The 19,243-nt window shown below is 37.8% G+C and overlaps 1 protein-coding gene across 3 annotated transcripts in view; it reads left to right on the top strand.

The window, feature by feature from the left end:
- NCOA1 (nuclear receptor coactivator 1) overlaps positions 1-19,243 on the top strand; it is a gene marked incomplete at its 5' end in the record, with an annotated part of 103,920 nt that overhangs the window by 41,358 nt on the left and 43,319 nt on the right. For 2 of the 3 annotated variants that reach the window (XM_079720972.1, XM_079720973.1), the window contains 3 exons: positions 991-1,171; positions 10,169-10,286; positions 11,537-11,705. In XM_079720972.1, coding sequence (XP_079577098.1) covers positions 991-1,171; positions 10,169-10,286; positions 11,537-11,705 — 468 coding nt within the window. The remainder of the gene's footprint in view (positions 1-990; positions 1,172-10,168; positions 10,287-11,536; positions 11,706-19,243) is intronic. The other variant, XM_079720974.1, reaches the window with a different exon arrangement.

Raw genomic sequence — 19,243 nt, 5'->3', positions numbered from 1 at the left:
AACATAGTCCAATTTGTCAGTTTTTTCCTTTAGTACTTTTTGCACGTGCCACAAAAGACATGTTCAAGAATAGTCATTGTAGTTTAACTTGTATTAGCCAAAACCCAGAAAAACTCCCAAATCCATTACAGTAGAATTGATAAATATATTGTAGCATATTCATACAATGAGATACTATTCAGCAACAAAAACAAAGTGATCTACTGCTACTTGCGACAAGGTGTCTAAACTTCAGAAATGTTACGTTAAGTGAAAGAAGCCACACTTTTAAAAAATACATACATGTAATTCTGTTACACAATCTAGAAAGAAATTTTTATTGAAGTAAATAATGAAACCCAAACAGGTAGACACTTTATGTTGATGAATTATCTTAAGGTAACCATAGTGGAATGATACTGTGAAATAAAGGTCCGTTTTCTCCTGTGCATAGCCACAGACAGATGTAGGAACTCCCTACCTATGCTAGAAGATATGTTTCTTATTCTAGTAAGCCCTTAAGTGGGAAGTGACCTTTCTGGGATCTTTCAAGCTAATATGTATTAAAAACTTCCCCAAACTTTTTAAAATTATTTTAAAAAACAGTGTATGTTTTGCACCATTATAAAGTAAGCCATTTTATAAAATTTTGAAAAATATGACAGAAGATAATCACCCATGATGCTATCGTCGTAACACAGTACTCTCGATACTTCTTTCCAGTTCAGTCTTTTTCCAGTGCATACATTTTATACCAAGATACAGTAGATAAACACTATGTGTATGTTATCTTATATCTTGTAGTATATTAATATCATAAGCGTCCACATTTTGTTCCAGTGTTAGGTCCTGTTATTTCATTGAGACCCCAATCTTTCTAATTATTTCTTCTTTCTTCATTCTCTCATAGTCACACTCAATTCATATAGTTTAAAGGAACAACTTGTTTTCTACACTGTTTCAGGTGGAAGTGTAGAATATATTTCCTCTAACTTTGGTTTCCGTTCTTAGTTTACAGCTGACCTTGACCAGTTTGATCAGTTACTACCCACGCTGGAGAAGGCAGCACAGTTGCCAGGCTTATGTGAGACAGAGAGGATGGATGGTGCGGTCACCACTGTAGCCATCAAATCGGAGATCCTGCCAGCTGCACTTCAGACCACCACTGCCAGACCCACTTCTAGGCTGAATAGTATGTGTTGGGGACAGAACTTCATTTTAAATGTTTAATGATAATATGGATTAGTGCTTTGTCTCTCATCATTATTGCACAGACCTTTTGTTTGTTGAGAGTGAAATATCTTTTCATTAATGCCACTATTAGTAATACACAGTTACTTTCAGACATATGAACTTCACTCATCATGTCTATTTTAAGTTATAGTATAACCTCTACTTTTTTTTTTTTTTTTTTTTTTTTTTTTTTTTTTTTTTTGTGGTATGCGGGCCTCTCACTGTTGTGGCCTCTCCCGTTGCGGAGCACAGGCTCCGGATGCGCAGGCTCAGCAGCCATGGCTCACGGGCCCAGCCGCTCCGCGGCATATGGGATCCTCCCAGACCGGGGCACGAACCCGTATCCCCTGCATCGGCAGGCGGACTCTCAACCACTGCGCCACCAGGGAGGCCCTAACCTCTACTTTTTTGTAATTGATGTTAAGGTGAGCAGTTGATGTTAAGGAGAGCAATTTTGTGTTCTTACCCAAAACATTCCATAGTAGGACTTTCAGAAATATAATATTGAATCAGATTATGTTTCCCAAAGTGTATTCCTTGAACACTAGTCCTATGAAAAAAAAGGATTTTGTGCTAACATACACTGGGCAAATGCTACGTGACATATACACCATTCCTCTATTAAAATTCCACAGTGCATATCAAAGGTTTTAGGAAGTCCTGTGTTAGATGAACTAGTTTATATATTTTTAAAATTGTTTGCTTTATCTTTGTGCCAGTTTATTGTTCTTTAATTTAAAACAAAATTTTATACAATTTCTAAAGTTTACACTCCATTTACAATTATTACAGAATATTGACTGTATATCCCCATGTTGTACAATACATCCTTGTAGCTTGTCTTACAAGTTAAATTTAAATTTAATTTAAAGATTTCTTTAATCCAGCATTTTCCAAACTTTTCTTGATTATGGAATTCCTTTTCTCAAGTAATACATGTTACCCCACAAATGAGTTTTTCATGGGGCACTGTTTAGGAGATATCTGTGTTGAAATAGGTCATGACTCCTCTAGCCCATGTTAACATTCTCCTACTTAAGAGACACTTTGAATAGTATACTTCCAATTCATGAAGATCGTTTTCACCCATCAGATTTTGAAGTTGAAAAAAATAGTGGTGATAATTCCATTGTGTGACCTTGAAAGTAAAGGAAACTAACCAGCTCACTTTCAAAATTTGCCTGTCCCTCTTCTAATGGGACCAGATGTGGGCCTTGTTTATTTCTGACTACAGCTTTTAGCTGGCATGACACAATTCCCAAAAGCTTACCAAGATTTCCAGACATCTGGAAAGAAAAATCTCAAGTCATCTCTGACATTTTTGGAAGCAGTTTTTCAGCTGACCAGAACACTAGATGAGAGCAGGAGCCTAGGTTCAAGTCTCATATTTCCCGTTTATTAACGGTAATACCTTAAGCACATGAATTTTCTGAGTCTCATTTGCTTTATCTGCAAAATAAGAGTTAGATGAAACAACTTCAGAAGTCTTCAAATTGAAATAGAGATTCCAGACTCTGGGATATCTGGCACAGTTGAGAAACAATGAGGTGTAAGGCTAAGAGGAGATAAAATGAAAGTCTGCATATTGATTGGTTTCATCCTCGTCCTTCCCCTTCCAATGTGGGAGACTGGAGGGGTTATCTCAGGAGATACCAAATGGCCAGAAAGAAGATGTCTGGATATTGGTATGTATGGGGAAATCCCTAAAATGCAAAGGTCATGCTACCATCTAAGCATCCAACAGTGAAGGCTACCAGCAGACACAAGCCTCACACTGAGCCTAACCAGTCAGTGTTTTAGAACACTGTGTCTGTTTAGAATAGACACAGACAAAGATAATCAGGACTTTGAAGGAAGTCTGTAACTTGAAAGAGAGCAAACAAAACAAGGTCGAACTTAACTTTTTCTTCCCTGCTTTCTATATGTCTTTTGGTCTTTTTGTTCTTTCTGACAGCTCTTCTCAGCTTTATTTTCTAATATTTCTCTTGCAATTAAAAAATTTTGGATATCTAATTTCCAAAAATTCTTTCTTGCTTTTTGTCCCTTTTTTTCTTCCCATGTTATTCATGGATGAAATATCTTTTCAAAAATTTTTTAGTCCATACACTCATTGTATACTTCCTTTGCATGCTCTTTTTTTGTTTGTTTGACAGGTCCTAGAAGATATACTTCAGCGAACAGGGAGAAAACCAAAAAAGAAAAACAGGGTCCAGGGGAAACAGAGGATCTGAAGGGAAGTCTAGGAATGATCAGCAAGATTAGAGAACAAGCAGTGTTGATTGGAGCAGGGGGCCCGAGTCCTCTGGAAAGGCGGCCTCCAAGGGAGAAATTAGATTTATCTCTTTGAGTTTATAGGAAATATTAATGATAGATTTATGTCAAAAATGTTGAAGCATCCAAAAAATTCTCCTAGAAAAGCAGGAAAATGAAAAAAAATAAGATAATTGTTAAGTCCAGAAAAAAGAAATCATGATATAAGAAAGGGTGTTTGAACATAGTACACGACATGACTTAGCAGTGAGTAATATTTGTGTAGTCGTAAGAATCTAAATATTAACTTTTTATTTTATAAAGAACTGTGATCTCTGTTAGGGAATTGAGGGCACAGGAGGTAATAAGAGAGGTGATGTGAGAGAACTAAAACCTCATCTATCATGATGGGGAGTCAGAAATCTAAAATGGAGATATTTTAGAAATAATTAGGCAAATGCTAAAGAAAACAGCTACACAAGTTGTGGATGGTTGCCTCTGTTGAAAGGGAAATAATTAAAGGATCGGAAGGGGCAAGACAGGAAATTGCTTTTATTCATAATAGGCCTTTTGGTCCTGACTTTTAAATTTATGTATATGTGTTAATTTGATGAAAATTAAAGTTAATAAAAATAGTAGGGGGACTTACCTGGTGGCGCAGTGGTTAATAACCCACCTGCCAATTCAGGGGACATGGGTTCAAGCCCTGGTCTGGGAAGATCCCACATGGCGTGGAGCTACTAAGCCCGTGCTCCACAGCTACTGAGTCTGTGCTCTAGAGCCCACGAGCCACAACTACTGAGCCTGTGTGCCACAACTACTGAAGCCCGTGCACCTAGAGCCTGTGCTCTGCAACACAAGAAGCCACCACAGTGAGAAGCCCGCACACCTCTAGGAATAGTAGTCCCTGTTCGCTGCAACTAGAGAAGGCCGTGTGCAGCAAGACCCAACGCAGCCAAAAATAAATTAATTAATTAATTTTAAAAAAAATAGAAGGTGTCTTCTAGCTCTACAAGTCTGTGAAAGTAGAGTGTTTTTCATTTATAATCTGTCTTGAGGCAAATAGCTCTTTTTCCTTTCTTGAGATTTCCTCCCCTGAATACAGCTCCATGTATAAAAGTTTGTAAATAGGCCAGAATCTGTTAAACCCTGTGCTGTAGTATTGCTGAAGGCCAGAAACATAGAGGGGAAGAAATTGAAGTAAATGAGGGGAGGGTGATAGCTGCAGACAGTGTTTACAAAGTTTCCATACCGACAAGAAAAAAGGTTTCAAAGGCATAAGGCTAAGGAAACAAGTTGGGCAGGAGAAAGGAAAAGATAACAAAAGACTGGAGAAGGAAAAAGAAAGAAAAAAAGAAGATGAGGACAAAAATATGATAGCTTATAAAGGGAAGAGAACAGCTTCTGATTCTCTGCCCCCTCTAGCATCTACACTGCCCACCAACACCTTTCACTAGAGCCAGAGTCCATTATCCAGTAGCTGATTACATGTCTTGACCTTGTGCCCAAAGGTCTCACATAGGACAGTTTAATTATCATAGTATTTCACCACCTGAGATATATCTGTTAGAACTTCTGGATCTATCTGCCATGTCACTTATCTTTTCTGTCATACTTTGCACTGTATTCTGAGAGAGTCTATGGGCCAGATTTTCTGGATCAAAACTGAATCTTCAACCATATCCATCCTGCTCTTCAGTCAATCTATTGAGTTCTTTTAATTGTGGCGATCATGTTTTTAGAAATTTTTTTTCATAGACTTTTAAATCTGTGTGATGATAAATTTAGCGTATTACTTTAGGGCTCATCTATTTTCTGTAACGACCCTTTTTCCTTCAAAGTTTCTTTCTTTCTTTGTCAAATTTGCTATCTTTCTTTTCTGCTGTTGACTTTTCTTGAATGTTTGGTAAATCAGGGCTGTCTGTCCATATATACTGAAAAAGACCTAGAATGAAACATCTTGGTAGCTAGAGTGTTTCTTTAGCTAAAGTGAGAGGCCTTTTGCTCTGGCAGTGAACGTAGCTTCTGATTATAGAGGCCCTGATTCTTAGTTGTCGTTGTGAAGGAGTGGGGGTTGGTGATGGGGAAATCCCTCGTGGCAGCCCTCACACCCACTTTGGGAGATTCCCTGGGCAGAACTCCCACACTGAGTCATGTACTCACCACTTTAATCCCATGGGCAGATGCCAGAGTCAGCTGCATTCAGAGCAGGGCCTGGTGACAGCTGTTCAGTTGTCCTTTAATTATCCCAGCAATCACCCATGGCCTGTTCCTTTACACGCTCGAATGACCACTGAACCTGGAGTTGTTCTAGTGTTCTTCTGAGAAAAACCCCCTTTTTGGAAAATCTCCTCTTTGTTCTGATGTAAGGTTTTTAGTTTAGGTCAGTTTCACCATCAGTTTTATCTTTCCAACTGTTTTATCTTCCAGAAATTCTTCATTTTTCTAGTCAGCTGCCATGCTGCTTCTTTTGCCTCTCCTTCAGCTGTATATCTGTTTTCCCCTTTTAATTTCTTTTGTTTCAGTGATAATTTTACACATCAAATAAAATATAGATGATATATTTCACATTGAACCAGAAATTTTCCTTAGATCTATTTACATATGAGGAAACTAAGGTCATAAGTTCCAGAGAAAGAAAAGAAAACACAAACAAAAACTTGCCCAAAGTTATCCAGTTAGTATATGCAGAACCAGGATTTAAATTTCAGTCTGCCTGGTTTCAAAACACATTGTTTATATGCACACACACAACCATGCAGTGTGACCAAGTGATTAAATAATTTTGTTAGAAATGTACTACAGGAGCACATCAAGAGACAACTTAGGAGGATGTTGATCAAAATATACAGAATGTGCTTTCTTGGCAGTACCTTCAGAACCTCTACTATGTCCTTTTGACCATCTTTAAATTTCTATCCCTTGAGGGTGGATTTGACTTTTGAAGTTTTGTGAAGTTATTTGGAGCCAAATTTGTTGATCTGAAAAGAATAATACTTTTTAAAACATCAGAACCAAAATTAGATGTAGTTATAAGGAGAAGTATTTTCTTGAAGGACTTGTATACTGGTTAAGACAGTTCTAGAAGAATTCCAAAAATATTTGAACATTGGTAACATCACTGAAGTAAGGAATGACCTACTGAGGTGCTTGTTTTTATGTTCTATGAACATACAGATTCTGAGATGATTATTTTTAAAATCTTATTAATCTGTAGTACATTAATAGTGTTCATAACTCTAAAAATAAATGTTTCACATAAAACATTTTCAGTACTTAAAAACTCCATTTTTAGTTCCCTGTTTCTTTTTTTTGTTTGTTTTGTTTTGGTTTGGTTTGGTTTTTGCGGTACGCGGGCTTCTCACTGCTGTGGCCTCTCCCGTTGCGGAGCAGAGGCTCCGGACGCGCAGGCTCAGCGGCCATGGCTCACGGGCCCAGCCGCTCCGTGGCATGTGGGATCTTCCCAGACCGGGGCACGAACCCGCGTCCCCTGCATCGGCAGGCGGACTCGCAACCACTGCGCCACCAGTTCCCTGTTTCTGAGGTTGTTTAGTGTGTTGTGGCTATCGGTAGGCATCTTTTGCTAGTACAAAACTATAATGAATAATCTTACATAGAGATAGTTGACCACATTTGAGAGTATATCTGAAATATAAATTCTGAACAGAATTGCTGGGTCAAAGCGTAGACAGATTTTGCCAAATGGCCTTTCTTATGCCAGTTTACACTGTAACTGATAATGTTCCTCTTTCCACACATCCTTTCTAATAAGTTGAATTATGCATTTTCTCATCTGTGCCAATTTGATGTGTTTTTTTTAAAGTATCTCAATGTAGTTTTAATCTGTATTTCTTTTATTGTGAATTAGGTTGATCATTTTTCAATGATTTCATGTGACCTGTTTATATTCTCTGACCATATATCTATTGGGCTATTCAGTTTTTATCTTATTGATTAATAGTTCTTTTTGTATATTAGAGAAATTAGTCAAATAAAACATTGTAACTGCTGTGTGTAGTTAACAGCCAAATGTAACACAAAACTGAACCAGAAGTCTCTTTACCAACAGCTGAAGAAAATTAACTGTGAACATCACAATCACTAGATGCTGAATCAAGTCTTAATGGAGTAAAGTGTGCAAAAGCCACTCTCTTGATTAGACAATGCTTTCTACTTTGTGTGCAGAAGTTTTTAAATTTTTTAATAATATAAGGTTTTTTAAGCTGGAATCACTGTGGCTCATGGGGATATAAAGTTTTCTTTTAACCATGTTTAAAATGGAGAAAATAAGATGTTGAGCCCTTTGCTCAGATGATTAAAAAAAAAAAAAAAACCATTAATAGCTTGATCAGGACTCGCTAAGAGCTTGTTTCCTACCCCCGCTTCAGCTGCCTCTCTCCAACAGAGACTAGTAAATGCAGTCATGCGTCCCTTTAAAAATTACTATGCCTGTCTTGTGTAACATATATACATACTTACTCATGTTTGCAATAGAGACACAAATATGACCAAAAATAGTAGGTTTATTCCCTGGACAAAGAGAGTAAAACATTGCAGCAAATCCTCGAGTTTTTTTATGTAAGTGAGTTTCTAAAGGAAGTCCTAAAAGGTTGAAGTGACTTTTAGAATAAAAACCAACTTCTTTTAAGCATACAGCCTATGCAAACAAAGCTTTTAATTGAATCAGTGATTGATTTCTTTGGATTTTCCCCCCCTTTTCACCAAATTTAGCACGTGAATCTTACTTTATTTTGAAAATATTTTATCCAACTTGTTTTCTTAACCTTTTTTCCCATCAAGACTACTAAAATGAGATACTGTGTCCTATTACTGAGTCAAATAAACTATCCTGTAATACTAGGTATTGATGGTAGACAGCCATGTAAATTTTCTTCGACTCTTAAATATAATCATTTTGTTCAGGTTAGATTTCTAAAATGGAATAAGATTGAAACATTAATGTGTGCAGCAGAGCAATGAGACAGCTTTAGATAATCTTTGACCAACTTCCTGACTGAAGTAATGAGAGGAATTACGTGATTACTGTCCTATCACCGTTTATTGCTGTTGTTTGGTGGCTTTTGTTTGCTTTTTTTTTTTTCTAGAATCCTTTAGAATTTGATTTCTCCATCATTTGTCATGATAAAGAAGACAAGTTTAATTGCAGGCTATAATTCTTTGCATGTAGAAGTGAATGTGCTTTTATATGGACTCCTATATTTCATTCCTACTAAATATTGAGTATATTTCACATAAAAGTGAGCCTAACATGTTTTGTTTAGTTAATAATGATCAGTATCCAGCATTAAATAAATTTGGGGAGCATCCTTAAATCTACTTATTCTCCATTCATTAGAATGAGGAATTCTACATAATTATGTTTTTTCTTAAGCCACCAAGGCTTTCTTAGTTTTTGTTTTTGTTTTTAGTTTGCTAGGGCTGCCATAATAATAAAATACCACAGACCAGTGGTATTTTATTGCCAGATATTTATTTTCTCACAATCTAAAGGCTTGAAGTCCAAGGTTAGGGGGTTAGCAGGTTTGGTGTCTTCTGAGGCCTCTCTCACTAGCTTGCAGATGGCTTCCTTCTTACTATGTCCTCATGGCCGTCCCTCTGTGTTGTCTGTGTCCTAATCACCTCTTCTTTTAAGAACACCAGTCATATTAAATTAGAGCCCATCCTAACGACTCTATTTTAACTTAGTCACTTCACTCAAAGCCCTGTCCCCAAATACAGTCATATTCTGAAGTACTAGAGGTTAAGGCTTCAACATATGAACTTTGTTCTCTTTAGAGATTACAAATAACCATGAGAAACACTAAAAGAAAATAAAGTAATCCTTAATCTCACAACCTAAAAGCTACCAAGGATATATAGCCTACAAGCATTTTTTCTATTAATATATATGAAATAGCTTATAAAAACAGAATCATCCTGAACATAATGTCTTGGATTATACTTTTTTTCTTTTTCATTCATCAGCATGTTGTAAATATCTATACCGTAATTCATTAATCAATCAGCAAATTTCTGGTATTTAGGTTATTTTACAGTTCTTTCGTACTATAAATAGTACAGAAATAAACCTTTCAAAAACATTGCCCACACAAAAACGTTCTAAAGTGCACAAACTATTTTCTTCTATTACAAGACATAATTCAACCCCTTTTTCATTCATCATTATAGACATCAATTAATTATACTGTTATTGTACAGCTGTATTCTCAGTTAACAACTGTAGAGTTCTGTCTCCAGACTGCAGTGCCCTTTAGTTTCTGTTCCTGCCTTTTATAGAACATATTTTATCTTGTGGCTCTCATTTTATGACAGTAACACTGTCCCTACTTATAGCATATTCTAATGTGGTGTAGACCAAATAAGCAGTAAACCAAATTGTTATGATTGTCTTTAAAATAAATAATTTCAGACAAAGTCCTAAGTGATTCTCTTATGGTAATATATAAAAACTTTTAACATCGGACTTCCTTTGATTCAGAGACCTTTTCTCACTTTCTCATTTACTTATTATGTGGTCACATTCTAGATAATTTAAGTTTCTGAATAAGTGACTTTTGTATCACTGAGGTAGTATTTTATAGGGGAAATCTCACTCTACCATACAATATATTACTTCTTAAAAGTATTTTCATCTTATCTTCCATTGTAATATGTCCTGACTTCTTACCTTTTCTTCTTTAACCAGGATTACCTGAGCTGGAATTGGAAACAATTGATAACCAGTTTGGACAACCAGGAAGTGGTGATCAGGTTCCATGGACAAATAATACAGTGACAGCTGTAAATCAGAATAAGCCAGAGGAGTGAGTAATACATTTTGTATATTATGAAGTATCAGATACCAACTTCTACAGCAAAGAACCTCTTTTCCCAAACTGGATTCCAGTCTGTATTGGTATTTTGTGAGCTATTAATAGAAGTGAAGGTTTAATGAAAAGGATGGAGGAGGACACCGAATCAAACAGATTTATTTACTGCATGACTGCAAGGCTAGAGTACATTGTAATTATCAGGAGGCTGATATAGTATGCAGCTGTTGTTTTATTTTTCATCTCTTACTTTTCTTTGATTACCATAAAATTCCTGGGACCTGTGGATGAATTGGCCTCGGCACAACAATTATGTTGCTCTTTATTTTGTCCAGCTTTTCTCTTTGTTTGGAGCAAGAGTGGATAAGAAGGGAAGGTACTTTCCACATCTACTCAGTGTCCCATCTTAATTGGAATTTAATTTCTTAATCCACACAGGTAGCTCCATTCCAACACATAGACTATGTCTCATGTATAGCAACCAAAGGCTGAGTAGGTAATATTGAGTGTGGAGCCTTAACTGTGAACTATAGTCCCATTTACCTTCCCAAAAGAAGAATCCTTATAATTATATTATTATACAAGTAATTTTAGTACTAGTATTATCCTCTATGTATTTCTAAGTTTTATGCATCAGTTGGTATCAGTTTGGATTAGACTATGTATTTCCTACATGTAATCAACAATTTATTGCTTAACACTGAGCATGTTTCATTTTTCTAGTTTGATTTCTTTTGTAAATGATCATGATGTCATGTTATCAATATAATTTGATCATCTTTGAAAGTTAAGTAATATAATGTGTACTGTTTTGATTATGGTTCAATTATCAATAATAAATGGCACCCATAGAATAAATGGTATAAATCTTGATATAGACTAAATGATTTTTTTCTGAGTTTTTGGTTGATTTTTATTTTTTACTTCTGTTAAAAATTATTTTCTCTTAACTGTGGTTCATTTTTCAGGCTATTTCTGTAAGCTAACATGAAGAATATGGAAACAAAATTCAATGATTGACAAAATAATGAAAAATATATTCAAGCTACATACCAAACATTCATAAATTTCTGCCCATTAAGTATAGAAAATGTCATTGCATAAGAATTGGTTAAACAAGCATTTCAACAGAGAATTTCCTAGAACTACATTTGCATATATATGTGTGTGTGTATTTGCATTCTTAAGGTTGAATACTTACTTGCTATATCAGTCTTAAACTTTCTTATCTTTTGATTCTGCAGCCAGTGCATTAGTTCACAGTTAGATGAGCTTCTCTGTCCACCAACAACAGTCGAAGGAAGAAATGATGAGAAGGCTCTTCTTGAACAGCTGGTATCCTTCCTCAGTGGCAAAGATGAAACTGAGCTAGCTGAACTAGACAGAGCTCTGGGAATTGACAAACTTGTTCAGGTATTTACTAAAGTTGGCATTATTTAAATGATGGAGCCCTGAAAGCTAGAAAATTATTTTTAACAAGACTTTTCCGTATTACTCTCACTGTGTTTTAGTTGTTTTATAACTTACCCTTGTGAAAGTTATCAAAATATATAATAGTTAGATAATGGGCTTTTTAAACAAAAATATCATAATAATTAGAATTAGAAATAATTAGAATTAGAGAGTTTTAGCCTTTTACTATGGAACATAATCTTAGAAGCTCCCCCTAGAATAAAATCCATATTTTATGTCATCACTTCTTATTTTAGGACTTAATTTGTCTTTCATTCATGCTACACTTCAACTTATATGTTCCATGACATTCCAACTTCCGGGTTAGCGTTTTTCAGACTTTGTAGTTAAAAGATCACTTTAGTGCATCATGACCAGTATATATATATTTTAACATCTTTATTAGAGTATAATTGCTTTACAATGGTGTGTCAGTTTCTGCTTTATAACAAAGTGAATCAGTTATACATATACAAATGTCCCCATATTTCTTCCCTCTTGCATCTCCCTCCCTCCCACCCTCCCTATCCCACCCCTCTAGGTGGTCACAAAGCACCGAGCTGATCTCCCTGTTCTATGCGGCTGCTTCCCACTAGCTAGCTATTTTACATTTGGTAGTGTATCTATGTCCATGCCACTCTCTCACTTTGTCCCAGATTACCCTTCCCCCTCCCCATGTCCTCAAGTCCATTCTCTAGTAGGTCTGCATCTTTATTCCCATCTTGCCTGTAGGTTCTTCTGACCATTTTATTTTTTTTTTAGATTCCATATATATGTGTTAGCATATGGTATTTGTTTTTCTCTTTCTGACTTACTTCACTCTGTATGACAGTCTCTAGTTCCATCCACCTCACTACAAATAACTCAGTTTCGTTCCTTTTTATGGCTGAGTAATATTCCATTGTATATATGTGCCACATCTTCTTTATCCATTCATCTGTTGATGGACACTTAGGTTGCTTCCATGTCCTGGTTGTTGTAAATAGAGCTGCAATGAACATTGTGGTACATGACTCTTTTTGAATTATGGTTTTCTCAGGGTATATGCCCAGTAGTGGGATTGCTGGGTCGTATGGTAGTTCTATTTTTAGTTTTTTAAGGAACTTCCATACTGTTCTCCATAGTGGCTGCATCAATTTACATTCCCACCAACAGTGCAAGAGAGTTCCCTTTTTTCTCCACACCCTCTCCAGCATTTATTGTTTGTAGATTTTTTTGATGATGGCCATTCTGACTGGTGTGAGATAATCTCATTGTAGTTTTGATTTGCATTTCTCTAATGATTAATGATGTTGAGCATTCTTTCATGTGTTTGTTGGCAATCTGTATATCTTCTTTGGAGAAATGTCTATTTAGGTCTTCTGCCCATTTTTCAAGTGGGTTGTTTGTTTTTTTGATATTGAGCTGCATGAGTTGCTTGTATGTTTTGGAGATTAATCCTTTGTCAGTTGCTTCATTTGCAAATATTTTCTCCCATTCTGAGGGTTGTCTTTTCGTCTTGTTTATGGTTTCCTTTGCTGTGCAAGAGCTTTTAAGTTTCGTTAGGTCCCATTTGTTTATTTTTGTTTTTACTTCCATTTCTCTAGGAGGTGGGTCAAAAGGATCTTGCTGCAATTTATGTCATAGAGTGTTCTGCCTATGTTTTCCTCTAAGAGTTTGATGGTGTCTGGCCTTACATTTAGGTCTTTAATCCATTTTGAGTTTATTTTTGTGTATGGTGTTAGGGAGTGTTCTAATTTCATTCTTTTACATTTAGCTGTTCAGTTTTCCCAGCACCACTTATGGAAGAGGCTGTCTTTTCTCCATTGTATATTCTGGCCTCCTTTATCAAAGATAAGGTGACCATATGTGCATAGGTTTATCTCTGGGCTTTCTATCCTGTTCCATTGATCTATATTTCTGTTTTTGTGCCAGTACCATACTATCTTGATTACTGTAGCTTTGTAGTATAGTCTGAAGTCAGGGAGCCTAATTCCTTCAGCTCCATTTTTCTTTCTCCGGATTGCTTTGGTTGTTCAGGGTCTTTTGTGTTTCCATACAAATTGTGAAATTTTTTGCTCTAGTTCTGTGAAAAATGCCAGTGGTAGTTTGATAGGGATTGCATTGAATCTGTAGATTGCTTTGGGTAGTAGAGTCATTTTCACAATGTTGATTCTTCCAATCCAAGAACATGGTATATCTCTCCATCTATTTGTATCATCTTTAATTTCTTTCATCAGTGTCTTATAATTTTCTGCATACAGGTCTTTTATCTCCTTAGGTAGGTTTATTCCTAGATATTTTATTCTTTTTGTTGCAATGGTAAATGGGAGTGTTTTCTTAATTTCACTTTCAGATTTTTCATCATTAGTGTATAGGAATGCAAGAGATTTCTTTGCATTAATTTTGTATCCTGCTACTTTACCAAATTCATTGATTAGCTCTAGTAGTTTTCTGGTAGCATCTTTAGGATTCTCTATGTATAGTATCATGTCATCTGCAAACAGTGACAGCTTTACTTCTTCTTTTCCAATTTGGATTCCTTTTATTTCCTTTTCTTCTCTGATTGCTGTGGCTAAAACTTCCAAAACTAGGTTCAATAAGAGTGGTGAGAGTGGGCAGCCTTGTCTTGTTCCTGATCTTAGTGGAAATGGTTTCAGTTTTTCACCATTGAGGACGACGTTGGCTGTGGGTTTGTCATATATGGCCTTTATTAGGTTGAGGAAAGTTCCCTCTCTGCCTACTTTCTGCAGGGTTTTTATCATAAATGGGTGTTGAATTTTGCCAAAAGCTTTCTCTGCATCTATTGAGATGATCATATGGTTTTTCTCCTTCATTTTGTTAATATGGTGTATCACGTTGATTGATTTGCATATAGTGAAGAATCCTTGCATTCTTGGGATAAACCCCATTTGATCATAATGTATGATCCTTTTAATGTGCTGTTGGATTCTGTTTCCTAGTATTTTGTTGAGGATTTTTGCATCTATGTTCATCAGTGATATTGGCCTGTAGTTTTCTTTCTTTGTGACATATTTGTCAGGTTTTAGTATCAGAGTGATGGTGGCCTCGTAGAATGAGTTTGGGAGTGTTCCTCCCTCTACTGTATTTTGGAAGAGTTTGAGAAGGATAGGTGTTAGCTCTTCTCTAAATGCCTGATAGAATTCGCCTGTGCAGCCATCTGGTCCTGGGCTTTTGTTTGTTGGAAGATTTTTAATCACAGTTTCAATTTCAGTGCTTGTAATTGGTCTGTTCATATTTTCTATTTCTTCCTGGTTCAATCTCGGAAGGTTGTGCATTTCTAAGAATTTGTCCATTTCTTCCAGGTTGTCCATTTTATTGGCATATAGCTGCTTGTAGTAATCTCTCATGATCCTTTGTATTTCTGCAGTGTCAGTTGTTACTTCTCCTTTTTCATTTCTAATTCTATTGATTTGAGTCTTCTCCCTTTTTTTCTTGATAAGTCTGGCTAATGATTTATCAATTTTGTTTGTCTTCTCAAAGAACCAGCTTTTAGTTTTATTGATCTTTGCCATCGTTTCCTTCATTTCTTTTTCATTTATTTCTGATCTGATCTTTATGATTTCTTTCCTTCTGCTAACTTTGGGATGTTTTTGTTCTTCTTTCTCTAATTGCTTGAGGTGTATGGTTAGGTTGTTTATTTGAGATGTTTCTTGTTTCTTAAGGTAGCCTTGTATAGCTATAAACTTCCCTCTTAGAACTGCTTTTGCTGCATCCCATAGGTTTTGGGTCCTTGTGTTTTCATTGTCATTTGTTTCTAGGTATTTTTTGATTTCCTCTTTGATTTCTTCAGTGATCTCTTGGTTATTAAGTAGTGTGTTGTTTAGCCTCCATGTGTTTGTATTTCTTACAGGTTTTTTCCTGTAATTGATATCTAGTCTCATAGCATTGTGGTCGGAAAAGATACTTGATACGATCCCAATTTTCTTAAATTTACCAAGGCTTGATTTGTGACCCAAGATATGATCTATCCTGGAGAATGTTCTATGAGCACTTGAGAAGAGTGTGTATTCTGTTGTTTTTGGATGGAATGTCCTATAAATATTAATTAAGTCCATCTTGTTTAGTGTATCATTTAAAGCTTGTGTTTCCTTATTTATTTCCATTTTGGATGATCTGTCCATTGGTGAGTGTGAGGTGTTAAAGTCCCCTACTACGATTGTGTTACTGTTGATTTCCCCTTTTATGGCTGTCAGTATTTGCCTTATGTATTGAGGTACTCCTATGTTGGGTGCATAAATGTTTATAATTGTTATATCTTCTTCTTGGATTGATCCCTTGATCATTATGCAGTGTCCTTCTTTGTCTCTTGTAATAGTCTTTGTTTTAAAGTCTATTTTGTCTGATATGAGAATTGCTACTTCAGCTTTCTTTTGATTTCCATTTGCATGGAATAAGTTTTTCCATCCCCTCACTTTCAGTCTGTATGTGTCCCTAGGTCTGAAGTGGGTCTCTTGTAGACAGCATATATACGGGTCTTGTTTTTGTATCCATTCAACCAGTCTATGTCTTTTGGTTGGAGCATTTAATCCATTTATATTTAAGGTAATTATCGATATGTATGTTCCTATTCCCATTTTCTTAATTGTTTTGGGTTTATTATTGTAGGTCTTTTCCTTCTCTTGTGTTTCCTGCCTAGAGAAGTTCCTTTAGCATTTGTTGTAAAGCTGGTTTGGTGGTGCTGAATTCTCTTAGCTTTTGCTTGTCTGTAAAGCTTTTAATTTCTCCATCAAATCTGAATGAGATCCTTTCTGGGTAGAGTAATCTTGGTTGTAGGTTTTTCTCTTTCATCACTTTAAATATGTCCTGCCACTCCCTTCTGGCTTGCAGAGTTTCTGCTGAAAGATCAGCTGTTAACCTTTTGGGGATTCCCTTATGTGTTACTTGTTGTTTTTCCCTTGCTGCTTTTAATATTTGTTCTTTGTATTTAATTTTTGATAGTTTGATTAATATGTGTCTTGGCATGTTTCTCTTTGGATTTATCCTGTATGGGACTCTCTGTGCTTCCTGGACTTGATTAACTATTTCCTTTCTCATATTAGGGAAGTTTTCAACTATAATCTCTTCAAATATTTTCTCAGTCCCTTTGTTTTTCTCTTCTTCTTCTGGGACCCCTATAATTCGAATGTTGGTGCGTTTAATGTTGTCCCAGAGGTCTCTGAGACTGTCCTCAATTCTTTTCAATCTTTTTTCTTTATTCTGCTCTGCAGTAGTTATTTCCACTATTTTATCTTCCACGTCACTTATCCGTTCTTCTGCCTCAGTTATTCTGCTATTGATCCCTTCTAGAGAATTTTTAATTTCATTTATTGTGTTGTTCCTCTCTGTTTGTTTGCTCTTTAGTTCTTCTAGGTCCTTGTTAAACGTTTCTTGTATTTTCTCCATCTATTTCCAAGATTTTGGATCATCTTTACTATCATTATTCTGAATTCTTTTTCAGGTAGACTGCCTATTTCCTCTTCATTCGTTAGGTCTGGTGGGTTGGTTTTTTTTTTTTTTTTTTTTTTGCGGTAAGGGGGCCTCTCGCTGCTGTGGCCTCTCCTGTTGCGGAGCACAGGCTCCGGACATGCAGGCTCAGCGGCCATGGCTCACGGGCCCAGCCGCTCCATGGCATGTGGGATCTTCCCAGACCAGGGCACGAACCCCTGTTCCCTGCATCGGCAGGTGGACTCTCAACCACTGCGCCACCAGGGAAGCCCAGTCTGGTGGGTTTTTGCCTTGCGCCTTCATCTGCTGTGTGTTTCTCTGTCTTCTCATTTTGCTTAACTTACTGTGTTCGGGGTCTCCTTTTCGCAGTCTGCAGGTTTGTAGTTTCCGTTGTTTTTGGTGTCTGTCCCCAGCGGCTAAGTTTGGTTCAGTGGGTTGTGTAGGCTTCCTGGTGGAGGGGACTAGTGCCTGTGTTCTGGTGGATGAGGCTGGATCTTGTCTTTCTGGTGGGCAGGTCCACGTCTAGTGGTGTGTTTTGGGGTGTCTGTGGCCTTATTATGATTTTAAGCAGCCTCTATGCTAATGGATGGGGTTGTGTTCCTGTCTTGCTATTTGTTTGGCATAGGGTGTCCTGCACTGTAGCTTGCTGGTCGTTGAGTGGAGCTGGGTCTTGGCGTTGAGATGGAGATCTCTGGGAGATTTTCACTGTTTGATATTATGTGGAGCTGGGAGGTCTCTTGTGGACCAGTGTCCTGAACTTGGCTCTCCCACCTCAGTGGCACAGCCTTGACGCCTGGCTGGAGCACCAAGAGCCTGTCCTCCACACGGCTCAGAATAAAAGGGAGAAAAACAAAGAAAGAAAGAAAGAAAGAAGAAGATAAAATAAAATAAAATAAAGTTATTAAAATAAAAAATAATTATTAAGAAAAAAAATTTTTTAAGTAATTAAAAAAAAAAAGGACAGAACCCTAGGACAAATGGTAAAAGCAAAGCTATACAGACAAAATCACACACAGAAGCATACACATACACACTCCCAAAAAGAGAAAAAGGAGAAAAAATATATATATCATTGCTCCCAAAGTCCACCTCCTCAGTTTGGGGTGATTCGTTGTCTATTCAGGTATTCCACAGATGCAGGGTACATGAAGTTGATTGTGGAGCTTTAATCCGCTGCTTCTGAGGCTGCTGGGAGAGATTTCCCTTTCTCTTCTTTGTTCTCACAGCTCCCGGGGCTCAGCTTTGGATTTGGCCCCACCTCTGCGTGTAGGTCGCCCGAGGGCGTCTGTTCTTCACTCAGACAGGATGGGGTTAAAGGAGCAGCTGCTTCGGGGGCTCTGGCTCACTCAGGCCAGGGGGAAGGGAGGGGTACCGATGCGGGGCGAGCTTGCGGCAGCAGAGGCCAGCATGACGTTGCACCAGCCTGAGACATGCCTCGTGTTCTCCCGGGGAAGTTGTCCCTGGATCACGGGACCCTGGCAGTGGCGGGCTGCACAGGCTCCCTGGAAGGGAGGTGTGGATAGTGACCTGTGCTCGCACACAGGCTTCTTGGTGGCGGCAGCAGCAGCCTTAGCGTCTCATGCCCGTCTCTGAGGTCCGCGCTGTTAGCCGCGGCTCGCGCCCGTCTCTGGAGCTCCTTTAAGCAGCGCTCTTAATCCCCTCTCCTCGAGCACCAGGAAACAAAGAGGCAAGAAAAAGTCTCTTGTCTCTTCTGCAGCTCCAGACTTTCTCCCGGCCTCCCTCCCGGCTAGCTGTGGCGCATTAGTCCCTTAAGGCTGTGTTCACGCAGCCAACTCCAGTCCTCTCCCTGTGGTCCGACCAAAGCCCGAGCCTCAGCTCCCAGCCCCTGCCCGCCCTGGCGGGTGAGCAGACAAGCCTCTCGGGCTGGTGCGTGCTGGTCGGCACCGATCCTCTGTGCGGGGTCTCTCCGCTTTGCCCTCCGCAGCCCTATTGCTGCACTCTCCTCTGTGGCTCCGAAGCTTCCCGCGCTCCGCCACCTGCAGTCTCCGCCCGCGAAGGGGCTTCCTAGTGTGTGGAAACCTTTCCTCCTTCACAGCTCCCTCCCACTGGTG

Source organism: Hyperoodon ampullatus (genome assembly GCF_949752795.1).
Source record: "Hyperoodon ampullatus genome assembly, chromosome: 15".
Taxonomy (NCBI): Eukaryota; Metazoa; Chordata; class Mammalia; order Artiodactyla; family Ziphiidae; genus Hyperoodon; species Hyperoodon ampullatus.
The sequence above is the reverse complement of the archived record's forward strand: the minus strand, read 5'-3'. Positions and strand labels throughout refer to the sequence as shown.